Source organism: Danio aesculapii, chromosome 24 (assembly GCF_903798145.1).
Source record: "Danio aesculapii chromosome 24, fDanAes4.1, whole genome shotgun sequence".
Classification (NCBI taxonomy): Eukaryota; Metazoa; Chordata; class Actinopteri; order Cypriniformes; family Danionidae; genus Danio; species Danio aesculapii.
This window is the reverse complement of record NC_079458.1, coordinates 39560052-39578547: the sequence shown is the minus strand read 5'-3', so window position 1 is coordinate 39578547 and position 18496 is coordinate 39560052. Positions and strand designations below refer to the sequence as shown.

At 34.5% G+C, this 18496-nt stretch overlaps 1 protein-coding gene across 1 annotated transcript in view; it reads right to left on the bottom strand.

The window, feature by feature from the left end:
- Nucleotides 1–1261: 1261 nt before the first annotated feature.
- The window catches only part of dipk1c (divergent protein kinase domain 1C), a 29478-nt gene continuing 12243 nt past the window's right edge, over nucleotides 1262–18496 (bottom strand). The window contains exons 2-4 of the mRNA XM_056451100.1: nucleotides 10667–11377; nucleotides 6500–6664; nucleotides 1262–1538 (exon numbers count right to left, since the gene is read on the bottom strand). Coding sequence (XP_056307075.1) covers nucleotides 1287–1538; nucleotides 6500–6664; nucleotides 10667–11377 — 1128 coding nt within the window. The 3' untranslated portion in view covers nucleotides 1262–1286. The remainder of the gene's footprint in view (nucleotides 1539–6499; nucleotides 6665–10666; nucleotides 11378–18496) is intronic.

Genomic DNA, 18496 nt, shown 5'->3' with positions numbered 1-18496 from the left:
AGTCAAATTTGTTTCATTTTGATATTATGATTAACAGACACTAAACAGCCTCGTGTAGCTGCATATTTTTATGAGCATCATCTTCACACTGCATATTTATAACAAAACAGGGCTTAAATATAACTGTCTCCTTTCATTTCGATTGAAAAGAATGAACTTTACCCTGTCTCTTTTGCAGAATATCAGTTTTAATAACCAATAATGGCCATTATAACAGTATAACGTACATTAAATTTAAACGATAAAGGTTAGCAATCAGTCAATGTGCAGAATCAGTGTATGTGGTTACATAAATTTATATATTAGCTTATCTTTGCACTCAGCCAAAACAGTTAACTGAGAACAAGTGATTCAAAAGACATAAGAATTGTTAGATAGAGACAACAAGATGAATTCAATATCACGTTTAACAGCTATAGTGAGATGAGATCCTCCAGCAGATGAACTGTCTGACATGCACTATACTCTGACCTGGGGTTTATGCTTACCCGCTGAACTAGTGGCTGCAGCTCTGGGCAGAGAGTGTGTGGTCACGTGATTTGCGTTTTTAGCCGTGTACTAGAATGAACAGAACTTTTCAGAATCGCTAAATGAAACGCCGGTGTATTTCCCGCGATTTCTCTGCGCCTCCCTTGCGTTTCTTCTCTCTGACTCTCGACTATTTTGACAAATACACACAGACGACGCACGCTCACGCGGAGTCCAAAATAGGAGTTTGTGATTGGGCCAGCCCAATGTCAATACCGAAAAGAGCCAATGGGCTGCAGGGTGTCACATGGGCCGGCCCGGTCTGTCTGTCCGGGAAAAAAAGCATCTACTTTCAGAGAGTCACAGATCACAGCAGCGTCAATCAATAAGGCAGAAAAAAACGATAGGCTGCTAAGCCTTTTATGGGCCGATCAGATCATAAGACGATGATCAGCCCGGCCCAAAAAGTACGTCGGCCCACCGGGAAAGTGCCCGGTCTGACAGATGGCATGCGTGTGAGGATTATAGTGCGGTGGCAGCGGCGGCGCGCACTGCGCACACAGGGCTTCTACATGCGGGGATTGTTTACATCAGAGTGCGCATCAGTTCTGCGCAGCATATACGCAGTTTTTCTTCAAGCGGTTGATGGAAAATAAGCTAAGGCGCGTTCTAAGAATATAAATTCGGATCTATTATTTTTCACGGTATTTTGAAGTGCCCGCGATAACAATATCGTGCATATTCATTACCGTGATTTATCGCATTACCGAATACCGGCACAAGCCTATGCACGTGACTGAATTAGCTCTTTCAAGAGTTCAGAAATTAAGTGCAGTATGGACGCGTCTCCTCTTGTGTTCTTGTCCTCCACCCGGGTGCCCCGTGTCCTCCCGGACGAGCTCTTGGAGGAGAGCGTACAGCTGCTGTCTGATGTCCCGCCGGCGCTTGCCATCCTCCATCTCTGCGCACTCCTGCACTGCACGCTGCAGCTCCACCTGTAGGGGGAGCCCTGCTTTAGCCCCCAGCAGTGTGGGAGAAAACCACGGCCTAAAGATCTTCTCACAGATCACCTGCAGAGAGACAGGAAGAGTTCAGACATTAACACCATCCTGAGCTGCGTGTCTTCTCTGTCTTCATGTTTCAATTCCAATTACGTCAGGCATCGATCAGCAAAATATTTCAAAGCACTGCCCCGGGACATTTAACAGAGAATAAAACCGCATAGCAATCCATTGATGTTACAGTTGGTATTACCAGCAATAATCAGACATTATTTCGATTATTTTATTACGACTTCACTAATAATGACAGTTCTAATCAATGGCGTATTATTTTAGTCGTAACCTCCTAGTTCCTCCAACAATGCATCATACTATGGTAGTGAGTTACAGCAGCGGGTTACATCGTTGTTTGGGAAATGAAACCCGCTCTTATTTCATCATTTCATCAGCCATATTCGCATTGCGTGCCATTTGAAAGGGAAAAGCAATGGTCTCCTTGACCTGACGCTACAAAGCCCTCATTGTTCTGAATGGCAGGCCATACAATGGGAAGGCAGAGGTCAATGAGGGTTGCGTTAAGTGATCGGGAACGGAGAGACGGGCTCTGTCTCTGCCACCTGTGGACTGGAGCTGGACTTGGTTTCATGCGTCCAGCTCGTCTGTTAGCTAGCTCTCCTTAAGGGGACTTGGCACTGACAGCAGGTGTTGACTGCCAATGAAACCGCAATGAACTGAGGAAAGACGTTGCGTGACTGGAAATCAAACATGCATTTACTTGTAATGGCGGCGACATTGATGGAAATACAGCTATGCTTTGAAATTCCACTCGGCGTATTGACCTCTGCATGTAGGATGTTCAATCGTAAATAAAATTCTAACTTTGTAGTTTGGGTTGGAGCCTTTTTGGAATTACTCCTAATTTACACAATAAAATGTCGTACAGTGTGTTTGGTTTTTGATTTTTAATTATTTGTTTTTTAATCACAGAATTTTACATGATCAATTTCATATTGAGGCTCTTGTGAATCTATTACAAATACAGAAATTTTCTGCGTTTTTTGAACGTAAAGTCTTTGCAAATACACTGTAAACATATCTGTTAATTAACAGTTTCTGTATTTTGTGATTCACAAGTGCTTTCCAAATGAAAAACACTTACGGTTCTGTCTCTCCTCTGCTCTGTCGACTTGATGTTGATAATTTAACTCTGCAGTTTAACAAAGTGACTTTTATTGGCATTTTAGTAGTCTGTAATAATATAATGTATAATAAATAATACATAGAGAAATAAATCTGTAAACTAACTGAATAGTATATCTGTAATAGTTCTTGCAGTTTAGTGTTTCTCACAACTGCAAACTCAATATAGGATTCCAAAGCTTCTCATACGTGCAGTTTTATAAATCAGAATTGAGTAGTTCTTTTTTCTACATAATTAACGTGGATTTATTGTATAAATGTCATGTACATATGTACTGTAAATATATAGAGGTGGAACATTTATTTCAAGATTTTTTAATTTTAATATAACTTCTTAATATGAAATTCAATCGCAAGAATTATTTAATTTGCTAATTATTTAATCATTTATGCAATACGATTTTATACAATACATTTTTTTCCTCATTACAGCTCATTTCTATATGTGGAAATCAGTGAATTTGACATTCGTTTGTTTTTAGAAGTGTTTGTAATAGTCTAGGGTTTTTAATACCATATTGAGGCTCTTGCGAGTTTTTTTTTACATAAAGTCTTTGCAAATACACTGTAAACATATCTGTTAATTAACAGTTTCTGTATTGTGTTATTCACAAGTGCTTTCCAAAAGAAAAACACTTACGGTTCTGTCTCTCCTCTGCTCTGTCGACTTGATGTTGAAAATGTAACTCTGCAGTTTAACAAAGTAACTTATTGACATTTTAGTAGTCTGTAATAATATAATGTATAATAAATAATACATAGAGAAATAAATCTGTAAACTAACTGAATAGTATATCTGTAATAGTTCTTGCAGTTTAGTGTTTCTCACAACTGCAAACTCAATATAGGATTCCAAAGCTTCTCATATGTGCAGTTTTATAAATCAGAATTGAGTAGTTCTTTTTTCTACATAATTAACGTGGATTTATTGTATAAATGTCATGTACATATGTACTGTAAATATATAGAGGTGGAACATTTATTTCAAGATTTTTTAATTTTAATATAACCTTCTTTCTATGAAATTCAATCGCAAGAATTCTTTAATTTGCTAATTATTTAATCATTTATACAATACGATTTTATACAATACATTTTTTCCTCATTACAGCTCATTTCTATATGTGGAAATCAGTGAATTTGACATGTTTTCACTTCTTAATCTTTTTATTCGTTTGTTTTTAGTAGTGTTTGTAATAGTCTAGGGTTTTTAATACCGTATTAAGGCTCTTGCGAGTTTTTTTTTAATGTAAAGTCTTTGCAAATACACTGTAAACATATCTGTTAATTAACAGTTTCTGTATTTTGTGATTCACAAGTGCTTTCCAAATGAAAAACACTTACAGTTCTGTCTCTCCTCTGCTCTGTCGACTTGATGTTGATAATTTAACTCTGCAGTTCAACAAAGTGACTTTTATTGGCATTTTAGTAGTTTGAAGTAATATAATATAATAAATAAAATATAGAGAAATAAGTCTGTAAAATAACTGAAAATATACTGGTGGTTTATTACAAGGTCTTTGTAGCGTAATATACAACTCCAAACCAGACAATATACACTTTAAACTATTAAAAATGTCAATAAAAGTAACTTTTTTTTTTTTACTTTTCAAGGTTAAAAGTTGTTGGAAGAAAGATCAAGCTCCCATAATGCAATTCAAAAGCAGAAATAAATAGGGAAAAATAAATATGGAAAACTGCTAATTTACAGATATTTGTACAGTGTAGTTAGGTCAGAAACCACACACTTTAATAATTCTTACAACCAGAAAAAACTAAACAATTATATGAATATTTTATTGATATTTGCCACAATCTGGTATTTAATTCAATTGTAAAACTGTTTAAAACTATACTGCACTTTTGTAGAATATGCATTTAGTACAACTGTATTACATTTGTGACCCTTTGTTTTTGTTTGTTTATTAGTTTTTTTTTAACAAAACTGCAGTACTGATTAGTGGAAATGTAAAGTACTGAGATTAAAAGTAATTTAATACCTTTTTAAAAACTTGTTTTAAATGCAACCCTTTGCAATAAAAAGCTAAAAGCAAGCAATATTTTAAACAGGTATAAAGGGGTGGGACATTAATTTCAAGATTTTGGGTTTTCAGCATTGTTGACTTAAAAGTAACAAGTTGACTTAAAAAAGTGAATAAACCGTTGTAACTGTTAAGTGGATTTAACTTATTTTTTTAATAGTTTTCCAAATAGTTCATTTACTTAAAGTAAGGCATTGAGTTTACTCACTTTTAAAGCTAAGATTACTCACTCTTAATTAAAACTCATTGTTTTAAAAGCAACAGGTTTACCATGTCACATAATCATTTTTACACTGCAGTGTTGCAATAAAATGCTAAAAGCTTTCAACATGAAAACCTGAGTAGTCGTAACCGTGAGTAAACCTGTTTCAAGTTTTAACCGTAAAGTTGATTTAACTTAATTTTTAAAAATAATTTTCCAAATTGTTCATTTACTTAAAAATTAAGGCAATGTTTTTATTTCCTTTTTTTAGTAAAGTCAACTAATCGTTTTAAAAGCAGCAGGTTTTCTATGTCAACTAATCATTTTTTACAGTGCAGTGTTCTAATAAAAAGCTAAAAGCAAGCAATATTTTGTTTATAGATATAGATATAGAGGTAGAACATTCATTTCAAGATTTTTAGTTGTCAACATTACCTTTTTTCTACAGAATTCAATCACAAGTGGCAAATTATTTATTTATTTATGCAATACAATATACATTTCTTTCTCATTACAACTCATTTCTATGTGTGGAAATCAATTTGACAAGACATGTTTTCACTTCTTAATCTTTTTTATTAGTTTGTTTTCATAGTATATCTGTAATAGTCAGTTCTTGTTTCAGTTTAATGTTTCTCACAACTGCAAACGTAATATAGGATTACAGGGCTTCTTATATGTTCTCATATGTTTTATAAATCAGAGTAGTTTTTTTGTACATAATTAACATGGATTTATTGTATAAATGTCATGTGTGTATGCACTGTAGATATTTAGAGGTGGAACATTTATTTCAAGATTTTTTTTTAACATTACCTTTCAACGAAATTTAATCGCAAGTAGAATTTAATTAGCAAATTATTTATTCATTTATACAATACAATTTTATACAATACATTTCTTTTCTCATTACAGCTCGTTTCTATATGTAGAAATCATTGAATTTGACATGTTTTCACTTCTTAATCTTTTTATTAGTTTGTTTTTAGTAGTGTCTGTTACAGTCAGTTTTTGCAGTTTAGTTTCTCACTTAATATGGGATTTTATGCTAACAAGTTCTCATACATGCAGTTTTAAATGTCGTTATTGAGTATTTTTTTTACATAATATGGATTTATTGAATAAATGTCATGTGCATATGCACTGTAGCATCCTCAAAAAGTGTAGCGTTTGTCTTTATCCACAACTGATGAGGATCTGTTACTCTCAGTCAGATGTGCTTCCTCTGTTCGGTCTGCCCTGTTAACCCTCATTGTGTTTTGGAGCAGTAATGATGGCGTTATCTGATTTCCTTCAGCGTTATCATCAACTATTAACATTCCGCACATTTTCCCTGCCAATGTTTACCGCCGAAGAATGATCGTCTCCTCCGGCTATTTTACCGGTATTCCTTTGTGACAGGTTTCCAAAACAAAACCATTTTCTTTTCTCTTTTTACAGCAAGTCAGCACCTTGCCACATAGATAACGGCTAAACCGCACACTTTTAGATTGTTGAACGCTAATATATATATATATGAGAATTGATTGAAATTATAAAAGCATTGCAGCGCACAATAGAGTTAAATCAACAAATGCCTTACCCACCTGAAGGTTACTGTTTCTGCGTTTTGATCCACATCTGTTTTTCGTTTTGTCGCACTTTGAAATGCAGTCGAAGAAGTTGCAGTCGCTGTCGCTGGTGCAGTTCTGCTCAAGTATGTCTCTCATTTTGGGCTCGAAAAAAGCCATGTCCACATCTATCGCCACCACCTGAACAGAGCGAAAACAAAACAGTTATATACATACAACAATAATTATATAGCGGTTATATTTAAATTATATATTTAAAAAAGTGAGTAAACCCGTCGCCTTAAAAGCTGCAATTTGACTTTACTTAAAAAAAAAAAAGTATATAGTTATAGAGTGTTTGTATACACACTGTACTTACAAAAGTGAGTAAACCCATTGTCTTAAAAACAGCAAGTTGACTTTATTTTTTAAAAATTATAATTTACATACAGTGTTTGTTCACACACTGTACTTAAAAAAGGAGTAAATCCATTGCTTTAAATGCGACAAGTTGACTTTACTTAAAAAACGGTATAATTTATATAGTTATAGAGTGTTTGTTTACACACTGTACTTAAAGTGAGTAAACCCGTAACCTTAAAAGCGACAAGTTGACTGTACTTAAAAAAAGTGGGTAAACCGGTTATAACTTGGAACTGTTAAGTCGATTGAACTTATTTTATATAATTATCCACATTAAAATTAAGGCAATGAGTTTACTCACGTAAAGCAACAGGTTTACTATATCAACTTATCAATTTTTACAGTGCAGTGTTGTGACTCAAACTACATGTATATTTAATAATTTTTCAAATGCTTTTATTCAAAGCAGCTTACAAATGAGGACAAATAAAAACCAAAAATACGCCAAAATAGAACTTCATCACTTTAAAGAACCAGCATATCAAGTTCTCCATATGTTTAGTTTTTCTGATAGATTTCTGACAAAAAAGAATCAAGTTTGTACAACATCCACTCTTGCTTTAATTGGAAATTTTGCAGGTAAAGTTTGACAATAAGGTTGTATTAGTTAATGTATTTACTAACATTAATTTCATAATTGTATTAGCCCCCCTGTTTATTTTTTCCCCCAATTTCTGTTTAACAGAGAGATTATTTCAACACATTTCTAAACATAATAGTTTTAATAACTCATTTCTAATAACTGATTTATTTTATCTTTGTCATGATGACAGTAAATAATATTAGACTAGATATTCTTCAAGACACTTCTATACAGCTTAAAGTGACATTTAAGGTTAATAGGGTTAACTAGGCAGGTTAGGGTAATTAGGCAAGTTCTTGTATAATGATGGTTTGCTCTGTAGACAGTCGAAAAAAATTCAAAGGGGGGCTAATAATTCTGACTTCAACTATATATATATATATATAATTGTTATAAAATTCATGTTTGACTCCTTTTTTATAAATCTGAGATATGTTACCAAATCATTATAAATTGTCATATGCAAGTGGATCAAGTGCAGGTCAGGGGTGCCTAAACTCAGTCCTGGAGGGCCGGTGTCCTGCATATTTTAGTTCGAGCCACGATTAAACACACTTGAATCAGCTAATCAAGCTCTTTCTAGGTATACTAGAAACTTCCAGGCAGGTGTATTGAAGGAAGTTGGAGCTAAACTATTCAGGTCACTGGACCTCCAGGACTGAGTTTAGGCACCGGTGCTGTAGATGATTTGTCAACATTTGCTCTTGAATTTACTATAATTATAATAATAAGTTTTGTATAATAATCCTTTCCTGGAAAGAATAATTGTTAACTCGTAATAAAAATATTGGAATTTAATTCAGATTGAATACCTTTCAACTCAATATCATTGCAAATTCCTGCAGTGGTTTTCTCCTTGTACATGATTATGAGTTCATACTTTATTTAATAACATGGATTGGTAGATCTGTGTAAATCTGCTCCAGAGTAAGTTCATAGAATGAGTGAATTATTTTAGAAACGTTTGAAATACTAATGTTCGGAAGATAAAAGCAAGAAATGTGGCTGCTTTCATTAAAAATGTGGGGGAAAACACACACAATTAGTCAATCGATACGTGGATCAAAGACGAGACATCCCATTTTGATGTCTGCAAGAGAATTTACTACAAAAATCTACAAATGTTTTCTGTTTATCTGCTATTCAGAGTAACATTTTGATTAAAAATGCAACATTCTGGATTGTAATTATTAATATATATATACAGAGTAGGTTATCATCATAACATAATATGCTGTAAAACTACATACCCATATCTTATGACTCTTTGATGATGCTTTGCGCTTTGAGAAAACTTTTGACATCCTTCGATGCTGATCATTTTAGTCTTTACTTAAAAAAAGTAACTTTTACTGACCTTCTAGTAGTAACAGTGTATTGAATAAGAAATATTAAATAAATAAAATAAATACACTGTAAAGCAATATCCAAACTTTTCTACATTAAACGTTCCCACCAAGTTCTACATCAAGATCCCTCAATGCAATTACAAAATATGAATAAATAATAATAATTAAAAAATACATAAAATGTATCCGTTAGAGATTTTTAAAAGTATTGGCAGCTCATTACCTGGGTTTTGTAGCATAATACACCCGATACATTAATAGTCACATTTTTTTACAGTACTATTTATTTATTTAAATGAAGAAAAACCTATTGCTGACAAATGGGTGCTTAGTGATTTGAGGGATAGTTGTAAAGTAAACACTTTAAATGACAAATAAATATTTACTTGCTAAATTATGATCATTAAATGTCACAACATTTTTTTCCTGCTTTGTAAACTACTGTTAAACATTTTAGTGAGCGTCTTCTGTACATCATGCTCAAAATGTTGCTCAGAATATAATGAAACAGGACAAATATAGTCAAGCCTGAACTTATTCATACCCCTGGCAAATTCTGACTTAAAGTTACTTTATTCAACCAGCAGGATTATTATTTCTTTGGGGACCAGATTATAACACTGGCTTCTCCCAAAAGATAATAAGACAATATACAAGAGGCATCATTGTGGAAAAAACAATACTTCTCAGCTTTTATTTACATTTGAACAAAAACTTGAAGTCGGAATTTGCCTGGGGTGTGAATAATTTAAGGCTTGACTATATAAAATATTCCAATGAAATTGTTTGCAATATTTGTAAAAAATGTATAGGGTTCACATTATAAGAGAAATGTGCATCGCCTACTGATCTAATACTAGAGATTTTGATCTAATCTACTAGAGATTTTGATCTAATCTACTAGAGAGAATTGCTGCAAGCAAATATCTAATTTACTTTAACAAAATAATTTAATCTAACAAAATTTAACAAAAAGGCCCAACATTTGGATCCGACGTGAAGATGATCACCTTGAAAGGTTTTTTTTTTTTGTCTTAGTGACATATTAACAAATGAACAAAGAAATCAAATGGACATTATGTGAGCTATAGATAGGGCCAGAAAGAATCTGTGGACATTTTTTGGCTATTTCCGCTGAGAATTTAGCAAAAAATTATTTGGGGAGTATCATAACTCAAAACTGAATATATTAAATAAAAAATATTAATAAAAAATTTTAATTAATGTTTACAATGCAAATCCTATTAGATCCACTTATTTGATAAACTTATATAATTTATCTAGTAAAAGACAGAAAAAATGACTTTACAACCTGTACCGTAAATAAATCATATGAACATTTTCATATTAGTCCATAATATTAATAAAATTAATAAAAAAAAACTGAATAAATATAAATTTACACAAGTAAATAAATCAATGATGGGCTAAAAATCTGCAGATTTCTGTGTGCGCCGGTTTCATGTGGGCGATTCCATCTTTCTTTGACAGTAAACTACTGATGGCATTTCTTTCACATTTAAAATAGTAATTTTGTAATTTATTGCTTCTTTTTTGTTTTATTTAATATTTCTTATTATTTATATTTTATTATTTTATTTATTTATTTGTTTTTTATTATTTATCATGTATTTAATTTCAATTTATAATAATAATAATAATAATAATAATAACAATAGTAGTAATCATTATTAATATTATTATTATTATTATTATTATTATTATTATTATTTATTTATTTATTTATTTATTTATTTATTTATTTATTTATTTCAGCTTGCAAATAAACCTGCATTACACTATTACGGTTGAGAAACCCTTATAATTTTTTAACATTAGAAGACTCACCGTCAGATCCTTCCGGATGGCAAAGTTCTCTGGTTTGATATCACAGAGATGCAAACGGTGGGAAAAATCATTCTCAAAATGCTCCACCATCTCCAAAAAGCTCAAAGCCACCCGAGGCACCATTTCTTTCACCGAGAATGTGCTCGGCGAAGGACTCAACGTTAGCTCGTCCAAAGAGAAGATATGCTGATCCCACGCATGTCCTGCCGCCAAATACTCCACAGCATAGAAATGTCCGCAGGAGCCCAAGATCTTGGCCACATGGTTTGTTAAATCCTGCAGGACCCTGAGGAAGGTGTACTCCTCCTGCTGAAGCAGAGCCCAGAGCGAGGCCAGCTCCGCCCGCGAGTACATCCGCTCGCTCTCCTTCAACCGCTGACCCCACAGACGTGGTAAAGTCAGATTATTTCCCGTCTCCAGACCCAGAGAGTTTTTGATCTCCAGGGTGGCGTAGAAAACCACATCCAGAGGAGAGAGTTCATCCTCACCACCACCGGCTCCTCCATCCGGGTAGTCCAGCAGAGAAAGAGCCTCGTAGGAAGAGAAGTTCTCAAGCTTTGACTTCAGGACCACGGGTAGGCCACGCCAGCTGGCCGCCATCACTTTCTTGCCGTTCTCATAATAGAGGCAGCGTTTGTACTCCACTCGACCTGACACGCAGAGGTCATCGCAAAGGTCGCCGGTCAGGATTCCTTGATGATACTCGTCGCACTGAAAATATAGACACACAATCAGCTTACGATCTGGATTCCCACATATAGTTGAAGTCAAAATTATTCACCATCCTGTGAATTCTTTTTCAAATATTTCCTAAATGATGTTTAACAGAGCAAGGAATTTTTCACAGTATTTCCTATAATATTTTTTCTTCTGAAGAAACTCTTTGTTTTATTTCGGCTAGAATAAAAGCAGTTTTACATTTTTTTAAAACAATTTTAAGGTCAATCGTACAAGGGGGCATTTCCAAAAACCATCGTTAGCCAACTAAGGTCGCAAGTTCCGTCGTTACAAAAATAGTTTATTGATTTGGCGTTTCCCAAATCCATCGTTCCAACGAACATTCGCAAACTGCATCGCAAACTTGCATGCTTACAACTACATCTCTGGAGCTGAAGCCTAGTTTCTGGTTGTGTTATATTCCCAGTTATCCGCCCTATGCCCTATTCGTTTAGAACATTCTAACATTTAAACTTGGAAAAAAAGCATTAAAGTCCTCTCTCTTAGGTGTAATTTGCTTTTAAAGGATTTTCACAGTTCAGTTTTAGCAATCTTCATGTTTACAATTGCGTCCCTTCGCAGTGCACTTTGAAAACATTGATGTCATTTTGAACACAGCCGTGGCTCATGATAAAAGCTGTATGTGACGTATTATTGATGAAAAACATAGCATACGTTAATCTTTAAATTTATAGTAGGTTATTTATTAAGTATCTGTACTGTATATGACATGGGCAGGTTGGTCAGAACATTTGTGCAGGGGTTTACATGTGTCCAATTGTAAAAGTAGACTTTTCCAAAAATAAAATAAACAATATCCTACTTAATAATCATTATCATCATCATTATTATTAATATAATTTTTATTAAATTAGATTAGATTTTTTCATTTTTCTAATAAATATTACATTTCATTTCTTAATAAATAGCCTCATTATTTATTTATTGATATGATTTATATATGATATTAGAACACGTGTTAGCTTTTGTAAGTGATTTCATGTTTTAGAATAAAATATGTAAAGGAAACACAGGATCTATATGTGCCATTTACATAAAGCTCCATTTAATATGGAAAGCGAGAGCATGTTTTTACCAAAACTAATATTGTATTTTTCTTTTTTTTAAATGCGTGTGCGTGTAAAACAATATAATTTGCACAAATAAATGATGGGGTTCTTCTCTAAAGAAGTTGTTACTCCACCCGGTTTAGAACATCATTATGGGCATTTAACGTTATAACGAACGTGGTTCAAATGATGGATTTGCAACAGGCAAACTACGGCTTTTGGGAAACACTCGACACTACATCGTTCTTTTCACCAAACAATGCATTGTTCTATAATAGTTCAGCCACGAGTTACGCCGTTGTTGCATTGACCCCCTGGTCGATTAGTTCAGAGCAAACCACTGTTATACAATGACTCGCCTAATTACTGTAACTGTAACCTAATCAACCTAGTTGAGCCCTTAAATGTCACTTTAAGATAAATACTAGTATCTTGAAAGATTTCTAGTCAAATATTATGTGCTGTCATCATGGCAAAGATGAAAGAAATCAGTTATTAGAAATGAGTTATTAAAACTATTATGTTTAGGGATGTGTTGAAAAAATATTCTCTCCATTAAACAGAAATTGTTGACAAAAATATACAGGGGGGCTAATAATTCTGATCTCAGAGCCATAACATGAAGCTCTACATTCATTCTACATTCATTCATTTCAAATACAAGGTCTACAGTATAATATTCCTTTATACCCGTCCTTTACCCTGCATTCCCCTTTGTATTCCCTAATACACACATTTTTAGCATCATAGTCTTATTATGCATCTCTTCAAACTAATATCAATGGCATTTAAGCTTTTTTTAATCAATGAATCTCAATTCCATCTCATATTTATTGAATATGTGCCTTTGTGTAGATACAGTACCAACGCCACCTGTCAGCATATTTAACCAGCATGCATGAATTTCTAACATTTAATCTTGTGAAACAAAGCTGTTAAAACAGATCTGCTTTTGCTCTTCGTTTTTTCCTCCCTGAACCTCTCATGAAAAATGAGCTAATTACTGGTTGTTTCTGCAGTCGGCACATATATATGTCAGTTCAGGGCTTCGGTTGATTTGTGTTTCACTGAGATTACACTGCAAATCGTCCTCTGTCCCCTACCAGAGTTAACAGCTGTTATCCACGTTCAGTCCTGCTATTATATGTGGTGGCTTTAGCATGTAAGCAATATAATTTCTATCAATATAATTTCTAAGCAATATAATATCATTTCTATCAATGATGGTCAGATTGTGTCCTTATATAAAATATGTCCTCTGTGTTTAAAAATCCTGCTAAAACATTTTACTTGTACACTATAACATGTAAGTTCATGCATTTGTGTAATTACACTTGCTTGATTTTAAATGGCAGTGATAACACAAGATTAGTACAATGTCTGAGGACAGTGTCAGTGGAGTACAGCTGTGCATGAGTTACCAAACAAGTTGGTACTGATGTTTTGACTTTTTATTGATCAGAGACCATTAGTGTGAATAACTATAAACAGAACAGAATTTACGAGAAATGTTGAGAAGTTCGATTTCATGATGTAGTGTTGGATTAAAAGTGGTTAAGGCTCATTGGAGATATGTGCCCAGGGCTACATTTTTAAGAATCAAGAAATATGTACCCTGGACTACGTGTGCTTATTTTTATTAATATTCTTTATATTTTCAATCTCAAATATGTTTTCTCACACATGCCATTTCACATAAATCTACTTGAGGCCGCTGTATATATCATTCATTCATTTATTCACTCATTCATTCATTCATTCATTTTCCATACAGTGGAATGAACCGCCAACTTTGTCCAGCACGTGTTTTACGAAGCGGATGTCCTTCCAGCTGCAACCTATCACTGGAAACATCTATACACACTCATTCACACTCATACACTACAGACAATTTAGCCTACCCATTTCACCTGTACCGCATGTCTTTGGACTGTGGGGGAAACCGAAGCACCCGGAGGAAACCCACGCAAACGCAGGGAGAACATCCGCACAGAAATGCCAACTGACTCAGCCGAGGCTCAAACCAGCGACCTTCTTGCTGTGAGGCGACAGCACCACCTACTGCGCCACTGCGTCGCCCACTGTATACATTTCTCCCAATTTCAACGTCAAATGCTAGTCGGCTTGTCGTCATATACAATATATCAATTATAAATTTGTGTCACTTTCTCTTCGCTGATGAGATATAAAACGTGCCACATATTTAATCGCATTTAAACTGCATCTGTACTTGTGTTAAATCCACATTATGCAAACTTCTTGAAGCAATTTTGTGATTTCACATGTAATCCATCACAGGCCATGCTTAAAAAACCTAGCTGCAACACATTTTTCCAGCAGCCCCACGAGAGGCAGGTCTGTGGTGATTTAAGTGTGTGTTTCTTCTGCATCAGTGAACACATTGAGCAATAATAACAACAGCAAGTACCAGTAATTACCTGAATTACTCCCAGTTGGTGGTTTTACCATGACAACACGCTCGAATAAAGCACTGGGAATCTCTGAGGTTTGTTATCAGCTCGACTGGGACTAAACATAGAGCTTCATCCCCACAGACCCTCTCACGGGCCTCTCAGGGGTGTTTATGTGGGCCAGAGATGCATGTTGTGCTCTGTGGTCACTCTGAGGCTTTTGGTCTATAGTCTGCTCTTTTTTTTCTGTCCTGAAAGTGGCAGCCAGATTCCCCACATGTGTTTTAATTCCCAGGCTTTGCTACAGATGGAACAACAGCTCCCGTTTGCATATAAACTATCCCACAGACACTAAATTCCTAAATCCCACGTATGTTTGTGTGTTCAGTATAGAAAGTAGACTCGCTGTGTTTACAGATTTGATGAATGAATCTGTGTAGGAACACTCGGTAGTGAAAGTCAGCTTGGAGACAGTGAATTGTATGGTGTAAATCATGGCTGTGTTTGTAAATTGGTGGTTGAATTGACAGAAACACATGCATTTTTTTCAGTACAGCCTAGATTAAGTGTAAACTCTGAATTTGACTGTGGGTTAGTTTTGGCACATTATTTTGCAAACATTTAATGTGAACTTTTTAAATGAACTACACTCAAAAATGATTTTGCTGCCCTAAAATGAGCTGAAAGAAACATGCTTCTTGAGATTTTTTGGGGACAACTTAATTACTTTATGTTCAACCCACTTAAATTTGTTAAGGTAACCCTCGAATCGATTTGTGTTGGGACAAATTAATTCAGTTGTTGGGATTCTGGACCTTTATTTCTCAGACTGTATTAATAAGATATTGGCTGTTTATTAGTATTTATAAAATATGATCTTATCCTACATCCCTTATCATACCCAATATCTAAACCCAACTACATCTTACTAACTATTAGGCAGCAGTAATTATTAGTTTATTGAGCTAAAAGTGTTGGTAAATGCTTTGCTAATAATTAAACCTTAAAATTGTCACAATCACCAGCAATCGAATCCTGGCAGATCGCTGGTAAACAAGCAGATCACAAAAGCACTACAAATCCGCAGGTATATGGACTAAAACTTCCGGTCATGCACCGCTCACACGCACCGGTTCCTCATTCAGTAGGTTACACACTCTCACGACTGGGAGCTACTCTTGAACTGATTACAAGGACCATTTTTACAGCGCACATACACACACATCAGTGCTGAGTCTTGTTATACTGTCTTTGTGAACATTACAAAAATAAAGTGACCCTTTTTTTAAAGTTTGATCATAATGACTGACTGAATAATGGTAATACTTTAAAACAATTGTCCATCAGCGACCAAGTGACAACTTATTTCAGTGGAGAGTGAGCGACCTCCAACAAGCTTCCTTCAACTTTATGCAAATGAAGAGCGACTTTTGTGAGTGACAGCCAATAGGAGCATCAGTAGAGCCCATGTGATCTTCTTTCAGCTGCTAGATCAGTTGGTTGTATTCTCCGTGCTGTAGACCTACACAGACCGGCGTGTGCAGAAGATAAATGGCCACAATGACTGGGCACATGCTTATTTCCTGGTCATATTCGTAATTTAGCATTTTATGTACTGATTCCATTTCTATTTATTATATACAGATGAAGTCAGAATTATTAGCACTCCTGAATTATTAGCCTCACTGTATATTTTCCCCCTAATTTCTGTTTAATGGAAAGATTCTTTTCAACACATTTCTAATCATAATAGTTTTAATAACTCATTTCTAATAACTGATTTCCTTTATCTTTACCATGATGGCAGCATATAATATTTGACTAGATGTTCTTCAAGATACTATTCAGCTTAAAGTTACATTTGAAGGCTTAACTAGATTAATTAGGTTAACTAGGCAAGTCATCGTATAACAATCGAAAACTTTCGATTGTTTAATTTAAAACTGCTGTTACTGTGCAATAGCCTAGTGGTTAGCGCACTGACATTTGGTGCCGTAGCACTTCAGGGCGTCCCAAGTTCGAATCCCGGCTCGAGGACATTTCCCGTCCCTACTAAAAAAGGCCAAAAAATAAATCTTAATAAAAAACTGCTGTTATTCTAGCTGAATTAAAACAAATAAGACTTTCTCCAGAAGAAAAAATATTATAGGAAATACTGTAAAAATATATATTTTTTAATTAATAATTTTGACGAATAATTTTGAATTTAACTGTATATATTCCATTTATAATTATTTTCCATTTATATAAAGGCTTCAAACGCCACCCAAGTCGACAGGCAGCAACAAAGCCGCTGCTAGTGTGAATGAGCCTTTAGTGATCTGGACAAACCTCTGTCTGCAGCGTTTAACACGCGTACAGGAACTGTTTGTACTTCAGGCATGACTGATGCTTCAATCGGTGTGGATTCTGGAGAAGAGCTGTGCCGTTACTAAGCAAATGCACTTATATCTCTTGCCAGGTGGAGAAAAAAAAGCAAAAACAGAAAACTTCACTGAAGGATGGACCACCATATTGAGCGCTCTCTGTGAGCAGAAACTCTAATGCTTTTTTAATCATGCCAGCAAGCAAGCACAACTCAACAGCGTTCAGTGAGGATATAAAATAAGAGGCAAACTGTATTTCTTTATGCTCGTGAGCATGTAGTAATGATTAAATATTAGACCCTGGAGAATAGCAGTCTATTTCTGTTGCCCGCAGGCTGAATTGCCATCTGGCCGGAGCACTGGTCAGTCTCGGCATGCCAAGAATGTCTCCATAGGCTGCTGTGGGTCACTTCATCATCTTCACTTTACAAGAAACTCACCACAAATAGTGATGAAACATGAGAACGGGGGTCTTATTGTTCTCTAATGTACAACATATGCAACGTGTGCCTATATACATTCATAACGGAGCCCGAAAAGAGCCAGGCTAATTGTGAATTGTATCTATGGCATTATAGACTCATTTAGAATGTTTGATTCAGTTGTGTTTTTGGGTCATTAGACTCATTAAGAGTATTCGATTCACCTGGATTTTGAGTCAGCGTATAGACTCTCATTCATTCATTAATTCATTAATTAATTCATTCATTCATTGTCTTCTCTCATAGGGGTAAAAAATTGGTCATTATAGACTCATTCACAATGTTTGATTAAATTTAGCTTTGAGTCATTATAGACTCATTCAGAATGTTTGATTCAATTGTGTGACTCATTTAGAGTATTTGATTCACCTGGATTTTGAGTCAACATACACTCTTAGAGATTCAATTTAACTGCGTTTTTGGTCATTATAGACATGTCTGATTCAATTTTGTTTTGAGTCATCATAAATTCATTCAGAACGTTTGATTCAAAAGTGTTTTTAATCATTGTAGTCTCATTTATAATATTTGATTTAAAAATATTTGGGATTTTTAGATCCTTGGACTCCTTTAGGGTTTTTGATTCACCTAAATTTTAAGTCGAAATAGATTCTTTTAGAGGTTCCTTTATAAAGGTTTTTGTCTTTATAGACTCCTTCTTTTGATTAAATTTTGTTTTGAGTCATTTATAGATTCATTCAGAAAGTTTGACTTAATTTTGTTTTGAATCGTTGTAGACTCATTTAAAATGTTTGATTCGATTGTATTTTGAATCATTGCAGAC